The sequence below is a fragment of the Petaurus breviceps genome, unplaced genomic scaffold (assembly GCF_028583685.1).
Source record: "Petaurus breviceps papuanus isolate PSGF00001 unplaced genomic scaffold, PetGlider_PUasm1.0 90847, whole genome shotgun sequence".
In the NCBI taxonomy this organism is placed as follows: Eukaryota; Metazoa; Chordata; class Mammalia; order Diprotodontia; family Petauridae; genus Petaurus; species Petaurus breviceps.
In genome coordinates this window covers 3,690,794-3,712,003 of record NW_027187360.1, presented here as the reverse complement: position 1 = coordinate 3,712,003, position 21,210 = coordinate 3,690,794, and the positions used below count along the sequence as shown (strand labels likewise).

Below are 21,210 nucleotides of genomic sequence, written 5' to 3'. Positions count from 1 at the left end.
GAGGTGATCAATGTAATCTGCCCAGGTCAGACTACACATGGAGTACTGTGTTCAGTATGGGGTTTCTAATATTTTAGGAAGAACTTGAAAAACTGCTGTATGTCCACAGGACAACCAGCACAGTGTGAGCACTAGAGATAGTTCCACAGAAGAACAGGTGTTAAAGGAACTAGAAATGTTTTAAACTGGATAAGAGAAGACTTAGGCCTGGGAAGAGTTGATAGCTGTGAAAAAAAATAATTAGATTTCTTTTGCTTGGGCCCTAAAGGGCAGAACTAGGATTTAAACTTGATGTAAGGAAAAATTTCTTAGCAATTAGATTTGTCCAAAAGTGGAAGGACCTGCCTCAGGTGATAGAAAGTTCCTTATCACTGGTGGTCTTCAAGTAGCAATTGTGTGATCACTTGTCAGGGATTTTGTAGAGGAGATTCCTGTTTGGGTATAGACTTGACAAGATGAATGTCAGAGTACCCACCCAGTTCTGAGATTCTAGGATTGGGGATGTAAAACATGAAGATGAAAGTTAGGTTTCAAGGGTGGCTAGGTGGCACAGTGAACAGAGCACCGGTCCTGGAGTCAGGAGTACCTAAGTTCAAATCTGGCCGCAGACACTTAACACTTACTAGCTGTGTGACCTTGGGCAAGTCACTTAACCCTAACTGCCCTGCCTTCACCCCTCAAAAAAAAGAAGTTAGGTTTCAGGGTGAATACCAAGTGTTGTAGTCATGGTGTTCCACGAGAAGCTGCTCTGGGGGTGGAGGAGTTGAAAGGATGTAGGGATTCTGGGAAGGAGATGTCAAAATGTTCCTTGCCCTCAGAAGAAACAAGACCTCCAAGTCACTGCATATGATGAAAAGGCAGTTAGACTAGAGTGTAGTAGGGTGGGTATTGCTTTCATTTAATCTAAGGGCTGGAAATCATTAGTCTGACCTAATGAGAAAATAGTGAGCCTCATGATACCAGAGACATATGGACAGACCTAGATGAAATAAAGGACAAAAAGGAAGACTCTTAAACCTGAACTAATACCAAGCTATGTTCAGGACACAGAAATGAAACTCCATTCCCACCCTTTAATCTGGTCCACATTCCTGCTGATCCCAGTACCCATTTCTTTCCAAGTTTGCTACAAATAACTCTCTGGTGAACACCCTCCTAGGGACTCAAAATTCTCAGCTTGGAAGACATGGCAAAAGGGAAAAACCTGGGGGTTGAGGGCCATCTCTGAAAGGTGGAATACAGGAGAAAAATATATGGAGAAAGCTTTGAGAAAGGAGGATGTCTGCATTCTGGGGGGAAAAGGGGATTATGATACAGTCAGGCCAGTGACAGGACACCTAGCTTTAAGTAAAAGGATCAGGAATGGGGAGCAAGAGTCTAGCCAGCAGAAGTAAGGAACCTGTGGCTTCAAGGTCACATGTGGCCCTCTAGATCCTCCATGGCAGTCCTTTGACTGAATCCAAACTTCACAGAAAAAAATCCTCTTAATAAAAGGATTTGTTCTGTAAAACTGGGATTCAGTCAAAAGGCTGCACCCAAGGACCTAGAAGGCCACATGTGGCCTGTAGGTCACAGGTTCCTCACCTCTGTATCCAGCACATATTAAAATTGGCAGTTAACAAAAAATGTCAGAGGGGCTATGGGAAAACAAGTATATTGGTGCATTGTTGGCGGAAAATGGTCTGAATGTTCTGGATTTCATTTGGGAATTATGCAAAAACAGTGACAACTTGTCATGTCCATCCCCTTTCACCCAGAAGTCCCACTACTGGGCATATATCTTAATGAATTAATGAAAAAGTATTTATCAAGTCCTTACTATGTGATAAGCATTACATTAAGAACTGGGTATACAAATAGAAAAGTAACACAGTCCTTGCTTTCAAAGAGCTCATATTCTAATCGAGGGAGTAAACAAATATGAGATCATATAGAAGGAAGTCAAGACAGAAATAAAGGCCCATATATACCAAAATATTAATAGCCCTGCTTGTGTTAGCAAAGAACTGGAAATAAAGTGGTGCCCAACAATTGGGGAGTGGATGAAGAGCCTGGTATGTATTATTGTGCATTAAGTACATACACTTTTTTTTTTTGGAGGGGGGAAGGCAAGGTAATTTGTTAAGTGGCTTGGGTTAAGTGACTTGCCGAAGGTCACTAAAGCTACTTAAGTGTCAAGTGTCTAAGGCTGGATTTGAACCCAGGTCCTCCTGACTCCAGGGCTGGTGCTCTATTCACTGTACCACCTACCTGCCCCTATATACACTTTTAAGAAGCGGAATACGGATCATGATCCAGCAAAAAAAAAAAAAAAGAATGAGAATCAATAGTTAGACATGTAGAAAGAGAATGGAAAGAGAAAAGCATCACAAAAACCCAGAGAGGAAAGAATATCTAGGAAGGGCAGAGTGGTCAACACTGTCAAATGCTACAGAGATGTCAAAGAAGGATGTTGACTGAGAGACCACAAGATCTGACAATTAAAAAATCATTGTTAGGGGCGGCCAGGTAACACAGCGAGCAAGAGCACCGGCTCCAGTGTTGAGAAGACCTGGAGATCAAATCCCGGGCTCAGACACTTAGCACCCACCCAGAAACACCTGGCCATGTAACCTTCAGCAAGTTACTTAACCCCAATTGCTTTATTAAAAAAAAAATCATTGTTAACTTTGGAGGAAGCTGTTTTAATCAAGCGGTGAGGTCAGAAGCCAAACTGCAAAGGGTTGAGAAGTGAGAAGAGAAGGGAAGGCAGTGAGAGAAGTGAAAGAAATTAAAACTGACAGCTTTTTTCAGGGAGTTTGGCCTTGAAGAGGAAGACAGATTTAGAATATCAGCTTAAGGGGAAATTATGGATGGATAAGTGAAGGTTTTAAGTACAAGAGAGAACTAGACATGTTTGTAAGCAGCAGGGAAGAAGCCAGTAGAAAGGAAGAGATAAAAGACTAGGAAGAGTGCACATCTGATAGCAAAAGTAATTCATCAGAGAAAAAAGGAGAGAATAAGATTGAGGGTACTACATAGGGTAGCTGGCCTTGGCAAGAAGGGTTACCACTTCATCAGAGATTAGAATAAAAGGGAAGAGACTGGTGATAGCATCAGAGTTCTGAGACGTAGAGAAGAAAGGAGGCTATTTATTAAGTATCTGTGCAATGCACTGTGCTAATTGCTTTCTTCTTCCTATAAAACTCTAGCCAAGTTTCAATACAGTAATATAGTCTCTGTAACTGTGTTCTATAATGCTATAATTATATTTTTAATCAGTAATTACTGTATTGCCTAAGCCTGTAACTAACTATATTATTACTTCACATGAAGCATTATGAAGCTCTATGCAAAACAATGTGGTAATGAAACACTTAGATATGTAATGTTTTCTAGCAGCTATGGAGCAAGATTATTAGGCAATGATCAAACTATTTGTTCACATATAGAAACAGAGGTTCAAGTTGAGGTCGGATGAGTGGAAAAGCAGAAAAGGATTTTGGCCCCCAAGTCATCTACAAGTTAGACATGGAGTTTAAGGGAGCAATTTTGAGGAACAAGGACTAAGGAAATAAAAGGAGACCATTTCAATGACTTACAAGCAGCTGTCTCTTTTATGGTTTATGACTGCATAAATGTCAAGATAGAGGTTAAAAGTATTCTCAAACATATCAACATGTCTGTCTCACTTAGAGATGTAACATTAAAGAAGGATGACAGAGCTACAAACTCAAAATCTATTCTTTCTCCAAAACAATCTATTCTATTTCTATCAAAGGAGGAAAAAAGGTACCTGCTTCATTAATTATCTCCTTTGGATATGACTATTGTGCCCCTCAAATCTACTAAAAAAAGTTTAAGTTTAAACATTTACAATCAGACCTACAATTATTTTCAATTACTTCCATTTAATTCCTTATTTATTTCTTATTCCACTAGAGCTATTTCCCAAAGAATGCAATATGAACAGAGACTAAATCCACATGTATACTTCAGTGATCAGTAGCTTCAATAAATTATTGTATAGCTATATTGACATTCTAATTTTAAGTCTATTTTGTCTTCTTCTTATACATCTTATTTTTAGAAATCTTTAGATAGAATTAGTTTAAAATCTGTGAAACATAGATCTTTCAAATAAAACAAATAAACATATGAACAAATAAAACAAAATAACAAAAGTAAAAAGTGACATCTATTATCAGATGCAATTGCTCTTTTAGGCAATTTTGTTAAACTATTTCAGAGAATGTAATTTGTGGGGAAGTTTTGTATTTCCTGAAATGAATGTGTTGTATCAACATATGTACATATAACTAATCTTATAGAAAAATCTATAAAATAGAAAAGTATGACTATAAAACTCCTTGGGGGAAGGGACTATCTTCTTTTTTTTTTTAATCTTTGTAGTCCTAGCATCTGATACTGCACCTTGAACATAGCTACTTCTTATATAAAGCCTTTCCTGATCTCTACCAGCTGCTGGACTTCTTCCTCAAAATTACTTTTCATATATTTAAATGTGTACATGTTGCCTTTCCCTGCAGAAAGTAAGCTACTTGAAGGCAAACAAGCTTTCATTTTTTGTCTTTATATCTCCAGAACTGAACACAGTTATCTCATGTATAATAGCTACTCAATTTTTTGTTGAATAGAATTAGTTAGGCCTCAGAAAAACTAAGCCTATACTTTCGGTTATCTTTAGAACCTCTAATGGCAGAGTGGTGTAGGCACAGTAAAGAATAACAAGAATAAAAGACTCACATTTATGTAGCACTTAAGGTTTACAAAGCATAAATATTATATACATAATGACAGAAAGAAAGATAGATAAAACAGACAGATTAGTTTGAGGGGATAACTGGTCAAATGGAGACTTTTAGGATGGGAAAGATCAGGATGTTCTTCCTAGAAAGTGGGAAAGACTGAAGACAAAAGAGTGGTACAAGATACCAAAAAAGATGACATCAAGGGTACAAGCAAAAGGAGTTGTTCTTATTAAAGTGAAGTCTACATCTTTCTCAAAGACTAGAACAAAGCAGAAAGTGGGGAAGGATGCAGAGGAATTTTTGAAACACAGAAGAGAAAAGGAAAGGAGGAAAGAAGTTCACAGAAAATGGCCTCTGCTTTAAATAAGAGGCCTCATAGTTAACAAAGTATGACATGAAGTTAGTTCTCTGCTGAGTGGGCAGAAGAGATATTACAGGGAATTAAAAGAGAAATGTGATGGTTTGAAACCACCACATCACAAATGTGTTGAGTCAAACAAGCAATCAACCAAGTATTTGTTAAGTGCCTACTATGTACCAGTGCTAGAGATACAAGTACAAAGAATGAAACAATCTCTATGTAAATATCAAGTAAATCTATATATGTGTATTTACACATAGAGAGACATATACCTGTGTGAGAGTGTATATAACTGTACATGGAAGATACTTAAGTACAAGGACATTTGGGCAGGAAAATGCTAGTAGCTAACATCAGGAAAGGTTTCATGTAGAAGATGACTGAGCTGCATATTAAAGCAAGAGAGGGAGGCAAGCAGGGAGTGTTTTCCAGGCATAGAGGACAGCCAGTGCAAAGGATGGAGCCTGGAAATGTAATATTAAGAATAAGGAAAAGAGAGAAGGTCAGTTTGGCTCGATTGTGTCACCTCCTGAAAGATATCCCAAAATGAAAACTCCCAGGAATATTATAACCGGATTCCAGAGTTCCCAGGTCAATGAGAAAATATTTCAAGCAGTCAGAAAGAAACAATTCAAATATTGTACAGCCATAGTCAGGATTATATAAGAGTTAGTGACTTCTACCATTAAAGGAGCAGAAGTCTTGGAATACAATATTCCAGAAGGCAAAGGAGAGAGGATTAAAACCAAGAATAACCTATCCAGCAAAACTGAGTACATTCCTTCAGGGGAAAATGGATATTTAATGAAATGGAGGACTTTCAAGCATTCCTAATGAAAGGACCAGAGCTGAATAGAAAACTTGACTTTCAAATACAAAACTCAATAGAATCATAAAAAGGTAAAGAGGAAAGAGAAATCATCAGGGACTCAATAAGGTTAAACTGCTTATATTTCTATATTGGAAAATGATACTTACAACTCCTAAGATGTTATCATTATTAGGGCAGTATGATGGGATGATCTCAAAAAAATTTAAGGAATGAGAAAGAGGGATGCACTAGAAGAAACAGGAAGGGAGAGTTAGAATGGGGGAAATTATCTCACATAAAAGAGGTATGCAAGGAAGAGCTTTTACAATGGAGGGAAAAATTAGGTGAGGTGGCAGGAAATGCTTGAACCTCACTCACATCTAATTTAGTTCAAAGAGGGAATAACACATCCACTAGTCAAATATAGAAATCTATCTTACCCAACAGGGAAGCATGAGATGACAAGAGGATTGGGGGATAGTGGGGTGGGGTGACAGAAGGGAGAGCAGATTAAGGGGGGTGGTGATCAGAAGAAAAAAACAGACTTTTAAGGAGTGACAGGGTAAAAAGAGAGAAGGATAAACAGGGAAAAAATAGGCTAGAAGGAAACACGCAGTTAGTAATCATAACTATGAATGTGAATAGGATGAGCTCATCCATAAAACAGAAGCAGATGACAGAATGGATTAGAAACCAGAATCCAAAAACATGTCATTTACAAGAAACACACTATAAAAACACATAGACCCACAGAGAAAAGGGGCTGGAGCAGAATCTATTATGCTTCAGTTGATGTAAAAAAGGCAGGGGTAGAAAACACAATCTCAGTAAAAAGTAAGTAAAAACAAAAATAAACCTAACAAAAAGAGATAATCAGGAAAACTACATTTTGCTAAAAAGTACCATAGACAATGAAGTAATATCAGCATTAAATATACATGTACCAAATGGCAGAGCATCCAAATTCTTAAAGGAAAAGTTAAATGAGTTATAGGAGGAAACAGACAGTAAAACTATACCAGTGGGGAACCTCAACTTTCCCTTCTCAGAACTAGATAAATCTAGTCATAAAATAAATTTTAAAAATAATTTAAGGAGATTAATGTAATTTTTTAAAAGTTAGACAGAACTCTGGAGAAAACTGAATGGAAATAGAAAGGAATATACTTTTTCTCAGCTGTACACAGCACCTTCAGAAAAACTGACCATGTATTAATTAGGGCATAAAAACCTCACAAACAAATGCAGAAATGCATAACTATTAAATATATCCTTTTCATACCATAATACAATGAAAATCATATTTAATAAAGGGCTATGAAAGCACAGATTAAAAATTATCTGGAAACTAAATTATCTAATCCTAATGAAAAGTCAAAGGACAAATCACAGAAACAATAAATAATTTCAATAAAGAGAATGACAACAATGAGACAACCTATCAAAATTTGTTGAATACAGACAAAGCAGTAGGGTGGAAAGTTGTATCTCTTTGTATCTCTTAATGCTTATATCAATAAAATAAGCAAAAAGCAAACAATGAATTAGGCATGCAATTAAAAAAACAAGCAAAAGAACAAATTTAAAATCTCCAATTAAACATCAAATTGGAAATCCTGAAATATCAAAGGAGAGATTAATAAAATTGAAAACAAAAAGTAAAATTGAAAGTAAAATATAAAACTGGGAGCTGGTATTATGAAAAAAAAGTAGATAAGTCATTGGTTAGTTTGATTAAAAAGAAAGAATAAAAGGAAATTACAGGTATCAGAAATGAATGAGGTGAATAAACCACCAATGAAGATGAAATTAAAGCAGTAACTGGGAACAATTTTGTCCAATTATATGCCAATAAATCTGATAATCTAAGCAAAATGGTTGAATATTTAGAAAAATGCAAATTGCTCTAATTAAAGGAAATAGAATATTTAAATAACCCTATCTTAGAAAAAGAAATTGAACAATCCACAAGCGAGCTCCCTAGGAAATAATCCTCAGGGCCACATGGATTCACAAGTGAATTCTGCCAAGCATGTAAAGACCAATTATTTCCAATACTATAGAAACTATTTGGAAAAACAGGCAAAAGAGACCTACCAAACCCCTTTTACTATATAAATATGATTCTGATATCTAAACCAGAAAAAGAAAACTATGGAACTATTTCCCTGAATGAATATGGATACATTAATTTTTTTTTAAAGCAATCGGGGTTAAGTGACTTGCTCAAGGTTACACAGCCAGTTATTTCTGGGTGTGGTGCTAAGTATCAGCCCGGATTTGATCCACAGGTCATCCCGACACTGGAGCCGGTGCTCTTACTTGCTGAGCCACCTGGCCGCCCCTAAGCAATTGGGGTTAAGTAACTTGCTCAAGGTTACACGGCCAGGCGTTTCTGGGTGGGTGCTAAGTGTCTAAGCCCAGATTTGATCCCCAGGTCATCCCAACACTGGAGCCGGTGCTCTTACTCTCTGCACTACCTGGCCACCCCGATACATTAATTTTTAATAAAATACTAGCAAGGAGATTATAGCAAAATATCACAAAGATAACAAACTATTATCAGGTAGGACTTATGCCAGGAATGTAGGGCTGGCTCAATATTAGAAAAATTATCAGCACAGCTGATTATATAAAAAACAAAAACAACAAAAATCATATGCTTTTTATTTCAATAGATGCAGAAAAACTTTTGACAAAATACAACACCCATTCCTGTTAAAAATATAGGAATAAATGGAACTTTCCTTAAAATAATAAGTACTATCTACCTAAAACCATCAGCAAGCATTATCTATAATGAGAATAAGCTAGAATCTTTCCAGTAAGATCAGGAGTGATGCAAGGATGCCTATAATCACCACTGTCATTCAGTATTGTACCAGAAATGCTAGCTATAACAATAAAAGAAAAAAAAGAAATGGAAAGAATTAGAATAGGCAATGAGAAAACAAAACTTTCACTCTTTGCAGATGATATGAAAGTATAGAGAGTCTTAGAGAATCAACTAAAAAAATAGCTGAAATAATTAACAACTTTAGCAAAGTTGCAGGAAATAAAATAAATCCACATAAATCATCAGTATTTCTACACATAACCAACATAGTCTGGCAGAAAGAGAAAGATAAATTCCATTCAAAATAATATAATCTAAAATACTTAGAAGTATACATGCCAAGACAAACCAAGAAACTGTATGAGCACAATTACAAAACACTTTTTACACAAATAAAGACAGATCTAAACAACTGTAGAAACATTAATTGCTCATGTATAAGCCTAGCCAATATGATAACAAGGACAATTCTACTAAATTAATTTGCTCCTTTGTGTCTTACCAATCAAACTATGAAAACATTCTTTTTAAAGAGGTAGAAAACAATAACAAAACTCATTTGGAAGAATAAAAAGTCAAGAATACCAAGGAAAGCAATGAAAAATGACTCTAATATACTTATTCAATGCCATCCCCAATTAAATTGCCAAAAAATTATTTCATTAAACTAGAAAAAATCATAACAAAATTAATTTGGAAGAATAAAAGGTCAAGAATATCAAAGAAATTAATGAAAAAAAATGTAAAGGAAGGAAGTTTAGCAGTACCAGATTTTAAACTGTATTATAAGGTGGTAATTATCAAAACTATCTGCTACTGGTTAAGAAATAGAAAGGTAGGGGCAGCTAGGTGGCAGAGTGAATAGAGCATCAGCCCTGGAGTCAGAAGGACCTGAGTTCAAATCCAGCCTCAAACACTTAACACTTACTAGCTATATGACCTTGGGCAAGTCACTTAACCCCAATTGCCCTGCCTTCCCCTTTCCAAAAAAACAACAAAAAAGAAAGAAATAGAAAGGTGGATCAGTGGAACTGATTAGACACACAATATACAATAATCTTGCATTTGACATGAATTGTCATTTTTATTATATTGGCTTTGCCCACCCATGAACAATTAATATTTCTCCAGTTATTTAAATGTGATCTTATTTGTATAAATAATGTTTTATGATTATATTCATGTAGTTTCTGGGATTGTCTTGGCAGGTATACTCCCAGGTATTTTATGCTGTCTATGGTTATTTTAAATGGGCTGTCTCTTACTGTCTCTTCTTCCAGGTTTTTATTGGTGATATATAGAAATCTAGCTAATGATTTATGTGGTTTTATGATGACTTAGCTATTCTGAGCAACACAATGATCCAAGACAATTCCAAAGGGCTTATGATGAAAAATGCTATCCACTTCCAGAGAAAGAACTGATGGAAGAAAAAAAAAACTGATGGAACAAAAAAAGAACTGATGGAGTCTAAATGCAAATGGAAACATAATTTTTTCGCTTTATTTTTCTTGCCTTTTTTTTTTTTGCAACATAGCTAATATAGAAATTTTTTACATGATTTCCCATATGTAATTGATATCACATTTCTTGCCTTTTCAAATGGTTGGGAGGATGGAAGAGAATTCAGAACTCAAAAAAATTTTTAAATGAATGCTATAAATAAATAATTTTTAAAGAAAAAGCTAAACAGGGGAATTTATATTTTATTTTAGAGGCAATAGGAATCTGCTGTAGTTGGTTGAGTAAGGGTGTCCCAGTCTGGAAAATTACCTTGGCAACAGTATGTAGGATGAACAGAAATGGTAAGAGACTTGAGAAAGAGAGAGCAATTAAGAGGCTGTTGCAATAATCTAAGCAAGAGGTGATGAGGGGGTAGTAGTGTGTGAGTAAAGAGAAATGGTAAGACTTAGAAAACGATTGGATATGTGGTATAATGGAGAGTGAGTAGTTAAGGATACCACCCATTTTATAAACCTGAGGAACTGGAAGGAAGGTGTTACCTTCCACAGAAATAGAGAACTTTGGAAAAAGGAAGGTTTTCATAAGAAAAATAATGAATTTAGCTTTAGACATGTTGAATTTAAGATGTCTCCAGGATATCATATTTGAAATATCCAATAGGCAATTGGTGTTCTAGAACTGAAGCATGGGGGAGGAGACCGGGCTGGATGTACAGACCTGGGAGTCACTTTCAAAGATATCACAAAGGTAAACCCATGGGAAACGATTAGCTTCCTAGAGAGTATAGAGGGAAAAGAGGACCCAGGACAGAATCTTGGGGAAGATCTACAGTTAGGGGGTAGGACATGGATAATGAAAAAACTAAGGAAGGATCAGAAAAGTAAATTAAGAAGGAGTTAGTATAATAAAGACCCAGAGACAATACAGTATCCAGGAGAAGGCAGTCAACAGTAGCAAACGTAGCAGACAGGTAATAGGGTTAGACGAGAAAAGACTATCAAATCCGGAAATTTATAGATATATAGATATATGTTCAATGATTACAATATGTAAATAGAGTAACAACCAAAAAACATTCACAAATGAATATTGCAACATTAAAAAGAATAAGCTTAGCCATAAAGAAGAGATATGAGACTGTATTGCCTCCCACTCCTTTGTGGTAAGGGGTCAAAAGGTATAGTACACTATATATAACATCAGATTTTTCAATGCATTAATTGATTTTGTGGAATTTGTTTCTTCTTCCTGTTTTCTTTTGTAAATCCTTTGTAATAAGGGACAACTTTCTGAGAAAGGGACAGAGAGAAAGGAAAATCTAGGCAATGCAAAAACAGAAGGTAGTGAAAGCAATAAAACTTGTTTTTAAAGAAAAGGGTAGGGGCACAGTGAATAGAACACTGGCCCAGGAGTTAGGAGGATCTGAGTTCAAATCTGGCCTCAGATACTTAAGACTTATTAGCAGTGTGACCTTGGGCAAGTCACTTAACCCCAATTGCCCTGCCCTCCAAAAAAATTTGGCAAAAAACAAGCAAACAAAAAAGAAAACGGGGTGGAGAAAAGATAGTGGGGTAGAAGCAGGAGAACTCCATGAGCTCCCCCTTATAACCACCTCAAATACTTCTAAAATATTATTCCAAACAAACTTTAGAGCTACAGAACCTACTAAGTGACAGAGAGAAACAAATCTCCTGTTGAAGGCAGCCTAGCAGGCCGGCAGGAACGGTCCATCACAGCATGCTGGGAGCAGAGCCCAGCCTCAAATAAGCCCACTGTTTTAGCCTCAGGGTGGCCCCAACCAGCCAAGGCTGGAGACACTTTGGGAGAATGGATCACCAGTAGCTGTGGTGGTTTCCAGAATTATCAACCCATAAATGCCAAAGACAAAGTAAAAGATCAGTGTGGACTTTGGGAACGGTGGGTCTAAGAATATGGTCTGGCCTCTGCCCCTGGAGGGAGAAGCGGCTGAGGTGTGGCGATCATGCATGGTTGCTTCAGAGCTCTTGGCCTGCAGATTGTAGGGACCAAGCAACCAGTCTGAGGGGTAATCATTCTTGCTTTAACCTGCTTGGATCTGGATTGCTGTCTTGGATGAAGGTCCTAGGGTGTGTGACCAGATGCCAGAGCTTGTGGAAACTTCAGAGAGGGCACCCAACTAATAGCTCTAGCAGCTGCAAAAACCCCAGTGATTTGGGACAAACCTCTCCTCTCTGGAAGCAGAGTTCTACTGTGGCAAAAAGCTCAAAAGTCAAGTAACTGAGTGGCAACATGAGTAAGCAAAGGAAGCACAAAGCAAGCACAGCAATCCGACTTTAGATTCCTTTGGTGGGGACAAAAAGGATCAAAGCATGAAATGGCAGGAAGACAACAAAGTCAGAATTCCTGCACCAAAATCTTCCAAGAAAAATATGAACTGATTACAGGCCATAGAGGAGCTTAAAAAGGATTTTGAAAACCAAATAAGAGAAGTAGAGGAAAAATTGGGAAGAGAAATGAGAATGTTGCAAGAAAATCATGAAAAGAGAGTCAACAACCTGACTGAAGAAAACAACACCTTAAAAAATAGACTAACTCAAATGGCAAAAGAAGCTCAAAAAGCCAATGAGGAGAAGAATGCCTTAAAAAGCCAAATTTGCCAGATGGAAAAAGAATTTCAAAAGCTCACTGAAGAGAGTAATTCCTTCAGAATTAGAATGGAGCAAATGGAAGCTAATGACTTTATGGGAAATCAAGATGCTATTAAACAGATCCAAACAAATGAAAGAATAGAAGGCAATGTGAAATATCTCATGGGAAAAACAACTGACCTGGAAAATAGATCCAGGAGAGATAATTTAAAAACTGTTGGACTACCTGAAAGCCATGATCAAAAAAAGAACCTAGAAATCATCCTTCAAGAAATTCTCAAGGAAAATTGCCCTGATATTTTAGAACCAGAGGGCAAAATAGAGGTTGAAAGAATCCACCAATCACCTCTTGAAAAAGATCCCAAAAAGAAAACTCTTAGGAATATTATAGCCAGGTTCCAGAGTTCTGAGATTAAGGAAAAAATATTACAAGCAGCCAAGAAGAAACAATTTGAATATTGTGGAAACACAATCAGGATAACACAGGACCTGGCAGCTTCTACACTGAAGGATCAAAGGGCTTGGAATATGATATTCCAGAGGTCAAAGGAGCTGGGAATAAAACCAAGAACCACTTACCCAGCAAAACTGAGCATAACGTTTCAGGGGAAAATATGATTATTCAATGAAATAGAGGACTTTCAAGCATTCTTGATGAAAAAACCAGAGCTGAATAGAAAATCTGACATTCAGAAACAAGAAGCAAGAGAAGCATGAGAAGGTAAACAGGGAAAAAAAATCATAAGAAACTTATCCAAGTTGAACTATTTACATGCCTACATGGGAAAATGATAATTGTAACTTATGAAACTTTTCTCAGTATGAGGATAGTTGAAGGGAATGGAAATACATACATATATATGTCTATATAGGAGGGTATACAGGCATATGAATACATATGTGAGTGTGTGTATATATACAGGTATACACAGAGGGAACAGGATCAATTGAATAGGAAGGGATGATACTTTAAACGTGAAATTGAGAGGTGAGAGAGGAATATAATGAGGAAATGGGGAGAGAAAGAATGGGGTAAATTATCTCATATAGAAGAGGCAAGGGAAAATGGTCACAATGGAGGGGAAGAACAGGAATGCAAAAGGGAATGGGTCAACCTTACTCTCATTGAATTTGGCTTGGGGAGGGAATGACATACACACTAAAGAGGGTATCTTGCCCTACAGGACAGTAGGGAGAAAGGGGATGAGAGGGCGGATGATGGAGGGGTAGGCAGATTGAGGGGGAAGGTAGTTAGAAGTACATACTTCTGAAAAGGGGCAGGGTCAAAGTAGAGAATAGAACAAGTGGGGGGTGGGATAGGATGGAGGGAAATATAGTCAGTCTTTCACAATATATCCACTATGGAAATGTTTTGCATAGCTACACATGTACAACCTATATTGAATTGCTTATCTTCCCAGTAAGGGTGGGTGACAAGGAAGGAAGGGAAAGAATCTGGAATTCAAAGTTTTAAAATCAAATGTTTAAAAAATATATATTAGTAGTATTTTTTTTTACATGTAACTGGGAAATAAGATATACAGGCACTGGGGTGTGGAGATCCATCTTTCCCAGAGGAAAGTCAGAGGGTGCATGGGGAAGGATATAGCAGACAGCAGATTGGGGGAAGGGGTATAGAGTGGGATCACTGTTTTGGAATGGTGGGTAGGGGAAAGATGGGGAGAAAGTTTCTAACTCAAAATCTTGTGGAAATGAATTATGTAAACTAAAAATAAACATAAAATTTAATTAAAAATTTAAAAAAAGAAAAGAAATAGGAGGGAAAGGTCTAGACCATATAGACCAAAAAAAAAAAAAGAAGAAAACAGTAATTTCAGATGAGCAATGAGATCAAAAACTAGATTGTAAAAGGTTGAGAACTGAGGAGAGGAGAAGTAGAGGAAGCCAGTATAGACAACTTTTTCAAGGAGTTTGACTGGGAAAGGGAAAAGAGATATAGGACAGTGGCTTTGTGAGGTAGCTTTTATAAGGCTACAAGAGACTTGGGTATGTTTGAAGGAAAGGAACCAGCTGATAGGAAGAAGCTGAAGATGGTGGAGGGGACATAACTGATGATGCAATCTGCTGGAGAAGATGGAAGTGGGGCATCAAATGCCAGTTTAGAGCGACTGGCCTTGGCAAGAAGAATGGTCATCTGGCAGCTAGGTGGCACAGTGAGGAAAGCGCTGGCCTGGAGTTGGGAGGACCTGAGTTCGGTTCCGGCCTCAGACACACACAAAAAAAAAACTAGCCATGTAACCTTGGGCAAGTTACTTAACCCCAATTGCCCTCCAAAAAGGCCAAAAAAGAAGAAGAAGAAGAAGAAGAAGAAGAATGGTCACCTCTTCAACAGAAACTGGAGGGAAAGGAAAGAGTGGAAGATGATGTCAAGAGATTTTGAGTTGATGAAAAAAGAGAGTTCACATCAAATGGCTTCAATGTTTTTCATCAAAAGGCAAAGTCCTCAGCTGAGTGAGAGAGGGAGGAGTAGGTGAGGAGTTAAGGAGGAAAGAGCAGGTTTGGAATAGTTTCTCTAAGGAGTAAGTGAGGGAATTAATCAGGGAGGAACAAAAGAAATGCCTAGCTGCAGTGAGGGCCCAGCTGTAGTTGGAGAACATGAATGTGTAATGTACCTAGTCAGCAGGGTTCTTCCTCTAGCTTCATTCAGCAACTTGTGAATAGAAGCGGAAGAAGCAGATGGTAGAAGTAATTTAGGGCTGAGTTTTGGCAAGGGAAGAGTAACAAAAAGAAGGGGAGTAAGAAATTCAAGAGAACAGTGTAGGGTGGAAATAGGTAACTAATGGTTTGAGGTTGGAGAGGAAGCAAAACTAAGTCTGAGCAGGGGTAATGGCCTGAGAAAGCACTTGATGAGGGCAAAGAAGTTATAGGAGCAGTGAAGCATAAGGAAAGAAGTGATAACAGGTTATGGTCTGATAGGAGAATGTGTCAGAATTTTAACTAGGAAAAAAACAAAAGGACTGTCCTGTATCAGTGAATGTACAACTGAGGTTAGATAACATAAATTAACAGTGCATTCAGTTGTCACAGGGTGTGACTTAACCCATATGTGAAAGCAACACAAGAGTAAGAACATAGAAAACAGTAAAAGGACAAGGGGGATGAGATCATAGAACACAGTAAACAGTGGCCAAGCAGAGGGTCATTAAGGTTGGGAGAGAATAGGGCATGTTTGAAAGTAACAGGAAAGGAACCAGTTGATAGGAAGAGGTTGAAGCCTTACAGGCTGCGGAATGAAGTTAGAGAAAGAACCACAACCCTGCTGACTAGGTATATCATACAAAATATTAGAAAGTCAAAAGGTTGCAAAGGGAGGACAGTGAGGCCAGAGATGGGATGATAAACTAGAGGAATAGGAACAGATTAGAACAGAGGGCCTGAAGGTCCAAGTGATAACAAAGAATAGTTTTAAGAAGGGGAGGAGAGGCGGCTAGGTGGCACAGTGAATAGAGCACTGGTCCTGGAGTCAGGAGGACCTGAGTTCAAATCCAACCTCAGACACTTGACACACTTACTAGCTGTGTGACTTTGGGCAAGTCACTTAACCCCAATTGCCCTCAAAAAAAAGCAAAAAAAAAAAACCCGGGGGTGGGAGGGAAGTAGGAGGAAAGAAGCATTTATGAAGCACCTACTATGTGCTAGGCACTTTACAAACATTGTCACAACAACCCCGGGAGGTAGGAGCTATTATTATCCCTATTTTACAACTGAGGATGGCAGAAATTAAATGACTTGCCCAGGGTCATACAACTAGGAAGTGTCTGAGACTTCATTTTAATTCAGGTCTTCCTGACTCTAGCCCAGAGCTCTATCCACAGAACCATTTAGCTACCTTAAGAAAGAAAGAAAAAAGGACAGGAAGATATGATCAGACAGGAGAATTTAAGAGTTCAAGATCATGGTAACAGCACTTATGTGTAATGAACTCAAAGTTATACCTACCCTCATAGGTCACAGGAGTAGGAAAGGAGGAATGAGAATGTCAGGATGTTTAGGAAACATCAGTATATTTTGAAGTCTCTGCAGTACAAAGACCAAAGTTGAGACAAAGAAGCCTATGAGGCAGGTACTGAACTCCTGGAGAAAGGAGGGTGACCTAGAGGTTAATGATTAAAATAACGATATAGACAGGTAAGAGTGGAGCACTTAAAATAAGAAATATAATCAGGTCCACTTTAGAAACATTGGGAATGCAGAAAACTGCATTTCCCAATAACTCATAAAGCTGCAATCCTTCTGATGTTCACTTCCACAAGAAAACAACAAAGCCCTTTTCAAAGTAAAATGCTACATTTATTGTATATTTCCTGGTGCAGTAAGAGGTATGGGTAGAAGAAAGCTGGTTTGATGGTTCAAACCCCTTCCCCCACCTAAGCCCAGAGTTTTAGCCTACTCAACCCTGGGCCAGAGGCTGAAGACTGAGGTCAAAGATGCTGCTGCTATTTATTGTAACATTTATGTATTTCTTAACCATTTAACATATATAAAACTGCACTACTATTTTTATTAGGTTCCTGTCTTTCTTTTATGAGCCACTGATGAAATTTTTGAGTGCTGGACCACCAACCCCATTTTCCTCACAAGTTCTGGGGTTTTCACTGTACAAATTTGCGCATAGTATGGTACTTTTGGGGAATACACATGTCAAATTATAGCAGAACTGACTGTACTAAGTTATGGTAGCAGAGAGATCTGGAAATAGGATGAGAAGCAAGGAGTATGTCTATTCCACCTGTCCCAGTACGTTTGAGGGGCTTGAAAGGAGCACCCAGTACTAGGTATGTTGACCACAGATGCAGTGCCTTTGGAAGGAATCAGGTGTTCGTAAACTCATGACAATGAAAAGTATGAGAAGGAAAACAACTGAAATTTGTGAAATTTTGTATATTATCACATTTGATCTCAAAAACAACCTTTTAAGATTCCTATCACTATGTCTATTTTATAGATAAGGAAACTGATGGTTTCATAACTAATAAATGTCAGAAGGATTCACACTCATCTCTCCTGAACCTGAATTCATTCCTCTCTACACTACACCAAACTTGGCTCCAATACCAGTCCTGCTATCAATTCACTTGTGGGACACTAGATAAATCACTTCTCTTCCTGGGCCTCAGCTTCCTCATTTATACAAAGAGGGAAGGTTAGACTCCAAGGTCCTTTCCAGCAATAGAACTTAAGAATTCTACAAATTAACTGGGTTTGATCAAAAGCAGCATAGTGGCACAATGAATAGAAGGCCTGAGTCAAGAAGACTTTAAGTTCAGGTTTTGCATCTTACATATACTAATAGTGTGATCATGGGCAAATCATTTAATATCTCAGTACCCTAAATAATGCTCTAAGGTTTTAACCTACAGAGGAGAGAGGTTTTTAAACCAGGAGTTCCTTACACTAATGAAATCACAGGTTTTGTCCTCCCCTCCAAAAGGTCATCAATTTAAACTGAATTAACATCATGAATAGTTTTAATTTAACCATATTTTAACCACTTACCTAGAGAGACAACTGCAACACTCTCTGGCAGAAAATGCAGTCTGTATCTGATCAACAAATGCACCAATATGATGCAAATAGCTATGCAAGAGAAGTAAAAAAACAGTGTTAAAACTTTCCATTTCCTAGAAATCATTTAAAGGCAACTAAAAATCTAGTCAAATAGAAAAAATATAATTTTTAATGTTTTTTTAAATTCCTTGGAATGGATCAAAACTACCATTCTGGTCTCAACATTGGTTGCATTTTCCCATAAAATCTGGCTTATATTAAATCTAAGTGAAGTCTATAATCAGTGCTATTTTTCAGTGTATACAAATTTTTTCCTTTCAAAGAGATCTCACTTTAAAGAGATCACATAATGTATAATAAGTGACAGGTTATGAACTAACTAATAGAATAGTGATTTTTAAAAGTTGTAAACATATTCCTAACTTAAAATTACTTGGCCACTAAAATCTAAGTAAATAGAGTTGTAATAGGATATAGAGAAGCAAAGATATTCTTCTACCATATTATATGGCATCTTCTTATTAGAAATAATCCTACTTTGATCTCCCTATTTTTAACTAAGGAAAACTGAAATAATCAGAAAGTTGGTTCCTGACACCCATATCAAATGACATTTTTGCAATTTTAATACCAAAGGGAAAGAAGAGGGGAGATAAGTAAGCATGCATTTTATATATCCCACAAGTTAACACTGCAATAATTCTCAAAGTGAAATTCTCCCAATGCTTAAAAACGTAATTACAATTCTTCTTTGGATTAGTTGTAATACTTTCAACCACATTAATGATTAGACCTGAAAGTTCATTATAGATTGATGGTCTTGGTGGTGATCAATGTTATTTTCAAATTAGTAGAGTAATGAGAGGATTTTTTGTTTGTTTGTTTTTTCTTAACTCAGCAAAACGAAATTTAATGCCAGTGCTCAATGAGTTTCTAATGAAATGGCTACTAACCATGTCAGGCAGGTCATGGCATTATCTTTGCTTTACTCATGTTAGAAATTGTTATACTCTAAATCAGTATCATCAATTTAATAAATCCAATATAAAATCAATGCTAGATCACAAACACTATATTGTCAACTCTCAATTTCCCAACGCTATTTAATAAACACAAACATAAAAAGTAATCACAAAAATAATATTAAGCATTGACTTGTCAGTTCCAACAATCTCCACTACTTTTTACCAGTTTAAAAAAAAGTTTCTACAGGAAAAGTATTAATCATTACTAAGTACAAAAGTCATAAAAATGGTACACATACACTGCTGTGGTCCAAGCTTCTAAGAAATCAGTAAGGGCTACAGCTAGGTGTCTAAATGAATAGAGCACCAGCCCTGTAGTCAGGAGGACCTAAGTTCAAATCCAACCTCAGACACTTAACACTTACTAGCTGTGTGACCTTGGGCAAGTCACTTAACCCCAATTGCCCTGCCTTCACCCCTGCAAAAAAAAAAAATCAGTATAGACTGCTAATCACTGATTTCAAGTGTCAAGAGTAAATCTATAAATTGAATTATGACACTTAAGAAAACCTATAGATATGTGCTCAAACTTACAATTTTGACAATCCTTAAATCCCTAGAAACAAATTATAAATTGGTGAAAAGTAAAAGACTGCACATGCCAACTGTACTTTTTTTAATGAGCCACAGCTTACTCACAATCAAATTACCTTCATTTCCTCGTCATACTTTGTAACCCACAGTGATCAAGGGCACTAAAAGACCTTGCTATTTTTCTTCTAGTCAATTTAAACAGTAGGAGTTAAGGGTAAGGAGGTGCCATACAAGGTGAGAAGTGTCTATATTCTGTAATAAAAAGACTCGCTCTTCACTGCCTGTGCTAAAATGTCCTATTTTCCTTCCATACATTACAGCTCATGAATTTAGTGCAATGACACATCACCTCATGTAGGACATTGTTTTTTAAGACCTTAGATGCATATTATTTGAACCTCTGATGAGAAGTAAATAGATATATTGTACAAATAGAGACCCAAGATAAAATTCTCCTAGTTCACTTAAAAAGTCTTAATCTATGCTACTAGTACCTACTAGCATTCCAGGAAGCTGAAAAAGAGACCCAAATTCATAAACTGTTTGTGGAGAACACAAGTAAAAAGAAGCAGAACCCCAAAACAAATAAGCACAAAAAAAACAAAACCCAGTTGATAAGCAGAAAAGTAGCACCTTACAAATTAAACCCAAGGAAGACATGAAACCCAAGCAGACTTTTGTTCTGATTCATCAGCAGACTGCAGAAACCTGTTTTGTGCTCTTTGGCACAAGCTCATCTTAAATATTCAATTCAATGAACAGATAAAAAACAGCTACTATTAAAAAAGTCCACCTTAAAATTCCACCTCCTTTTCCCACCTCCATCTTTTTTAAGGGGGAAAAATGAGGGATATGCATAATGTTTACAAAAAATATCTTTTCTTCTGAGCCCTCTTTTATATTCTTTAACAACATTAAATATAATAATGACCCTCCTTTGGCCTCCAAGGGAGATTTCAGGTAATAACAATTCTGTATATTCTGTATAATTACAAAATATCTTTTCTAATCAAGATAGGAATTATTTTCCATTTGCATGCTGTATTGCAACAAAAATGATCTCCTAAATTACTTAATTACTACCCAAGGAATTTTATCCAAATAGATCTACAAAAAGAAAGCCATCAGTGTTTATTAAATCCAAATAGAACACAGAAAGGCATTTTGTATCTGTATTCTAAGCTTTCAAATAAAACTATTATATTACCAACACTCAAAACATTTCTGAAATATAGTGATGATGAACAAAAAGACAGTTCACGTTTATTTGAA

The 21,210-nt window shown here is 36.8% G+C and overlaps 1 protein-coding gene across 3 annotated transcripts in view; it reads right to left on the bottom strand.

The window, feature by feature from the left end:
- Positions 1 to 21,210, bottom strand: part of SLC9A8 (solute carrier family 9 member A8) — a 129,470-nt gene that overhangs the window by 105,069 nt on the left and 3,191 nt on the right. For all 3 annotated transcript variants that reach the window (XM_069072393.1, XM_069072391.1, XM_069072392.1), the window contains one exon: positions 18,368 to 18,448. Coding sequence is in view for 2 of the 3 variants with exons in the window: in XM_069072391.1 (XP_068928492.1) it covers positions 18,368 to 18,448 (81 nt within the window). In the remaining variant the exon portion in view is untranslated. The remainder of the gene's footprint in view (positions 1 to 18,367; positions 18,449 to 21,210) is intronic.